Source organism: Seriola dumerili, unplaced genomic scaffold (genome assembly GCF_002260705.1).
Source record: "Seriola dumerili isolate Sdu_G_001 unplaced genomic scaffold, Sdu_1.0 BDQW01000565.1, whole genome shotgun sequence".
NCBI classification, from domain to species: Eukaryota; Metazoa; Chordata; class Actinopteri; order Carangiformes; family Carangidae; genus Seriola; species Seriola dumerili.
In genome coordinates, this window is record NW_019174820.1 from 1,298,461 (window position 1) to 1,300,529 (window position 2,069).

Below are 2,069 nucleotides of genomic sequence, written 5' to 3' on the forward strand. Positions count from 1 at the left end.
GTGTGTGTGTGTGTGTGTGTGTGTGTGTGTGTGTGTGTGTGTGTGTTCCCCAGCGACACTTGTATTTATCAAATTGTTGGCGAGAGTGGATGTTTTGGATTTTTCAGTTCCCTGGTGCGATGTGTACAATCACACACACACACACACACACACACACACACACACACACACACACACACACACACACACACACACACACACACACACACACNCACCTGCGGTGCAGCATCTCTCTGCAGGCCTGACTTTGCAGCTGCAGACTGTGTGTTTTCATCAGTAAACCTCTGGATTTGTTCGTCTCCAGGTCACACACTGTTCTCAGGCTGTTTGTGCTCAACACGTGATGTCACCGTCACCGTCACCGTCACCTGTCACCTGTCACCCGTTTTCACGTGACAGCAGTTCTGCCGTGTTTTTATCCTAACTCCTCCCTGAGCTGCATCAACAAACACAAGTGTGTTAAACCATGTGACTTTTCACACTGGCACCATTAAAAGCAGCTGAATTCTCTATCAGCACTTCCTGTTTGCAGTGAACACATGGATGCACCGACAACTATCACTGGATCACTGCCACACCGCAGAAAGCTTCAATATGACGATTGTGAGGGAAGTTCTGCAGAGTGTTTTTAATCAAACTCACCCTGGAGAACATTTGTAAAATAAGATCTAAACACTGAAAATCATGATGTTTCTTTTGAGCCCGACCCTGTGGCTCTGATGCGGCTCTGATGCGGCTCTGATGCGGCTCTGATGCGGCTCTGATGCGGCTCTGATGCGGCTCTGTACCTGCATCTTGGCGACGTTGGGGAAGTCTCCGGGGCTGATGTGGTGCTCTCTCTGCAGGATGGTGTAGATCTCCGGCAGCCTCATGATCAGCTCCTCCTTCTTCTTCTCCCGCCCAAACAGAGACGGCATCTCCTTCTTCAGGTGACTGATGATGTAGGCGTGCACCTGCGGGGACGACAGCGGAGGCCGGAGGTTACAGACTCACCTGCATCAACGTTTCACTTTATTTCATTGGTGGATGATTAAAGGAACAGTCCGACATTTTCTGAATGAATTGATATTTTAAAATAATAATTAATAAACAGTGAGACAGGAACTTGACAGTTCCTCGAAGGAACAGGCAAAACACACACACACACACACACACATACACACACCCACCCTGCAGTGAGACCTTGGCTGAGCTAGAGACAACAACAAAACTGTTTATACAACAGTTTCCTCAATCACAGAGCTGAGGCAGGAAAACCAGAGTCCAGACTGAGGGCGAGAGACAGAGAGAGAGAGAGAGAGAGAGAGAGAGAGAGGACAGGTAAGACAAATGCCTCATGAGGGCAGAGGTGAAAGGTCAGCGGGAGGATCTCTGGGGGCGTTCAGACCACGTCTCTCACACATGTTGCTGTATTCTCTCTGCAGCCATTGACTTCCATTCATTTCCACACAATCAGAAAATCATTAGCTGCTGCAGAACGAAGAGCAGATATAAAAACTATAAGACATTATGAGATATAATCTGAAAACAGGAGACTGAGCGGCGCCGGGTCAGAGGGGAAACTACGCTGCTGCTGATGGGTGGATTAAGGCGAGGAGGAGGAGGAGGAGGAGGAGGGGGAGGAAGAGGAGGAGGAGGAGGAGGACATTAACACAGTGTGTGTCTGTGTTCTTATGTAGCTCTGGAGAAACTGACTGTGAATCTTACCGTCCAGACTTTCTCTTCAGACTTCCTCTCTCCTGACAGATGAACCTGAACATGAGCACAAGGTTCAGACACTCGGGACACTTGACAGAACAATTAGTAAAATATAAAATACATAAAATATAAAATGTGCACTTAGTACAGTAGATTTAAACAATTCAGCATGTACACTAAACTGCTAAAGTTGAGTGGGGCTTTGAACACTGTTGCCCCACTTTGGAAAATGGTTTAAAACCGGTGGTGTGACGGTTTCAGGGATAAACAAAGAAGTAATAAATCACTGGAAATAGTTTTACTTGTGTTTCAGCCCTGCAGTCTGACTGGCGTCTGCATCTGTACACCTCACATTACCTCCTGTTGCTGCT

The 2,069-nt window shown here is 47.3% G+C and overlaps 1 protein-coding gene across 1 annotated transcript in view; it reads right to left on the bottom strand.

The window, feature by feature from the left end:
- The window catches only part of LOC111236098 (EH domain-containing protein 4-like), a 29,904-nt gene that overhangs the window by 2,175 nt on the left and 25,660 nt on the right, over positions 1-2,069 (bottom strand). Inside the window, exon 7 of the mRNA XM_022764710.1 lies at positions 789-953. Coding sequence (XP_022620431.1) covers positions 789-953 — 165 coding nt within the window. The remainder of the gene's footprint in view (positions 1-788; positions 954-2,069) is intronic.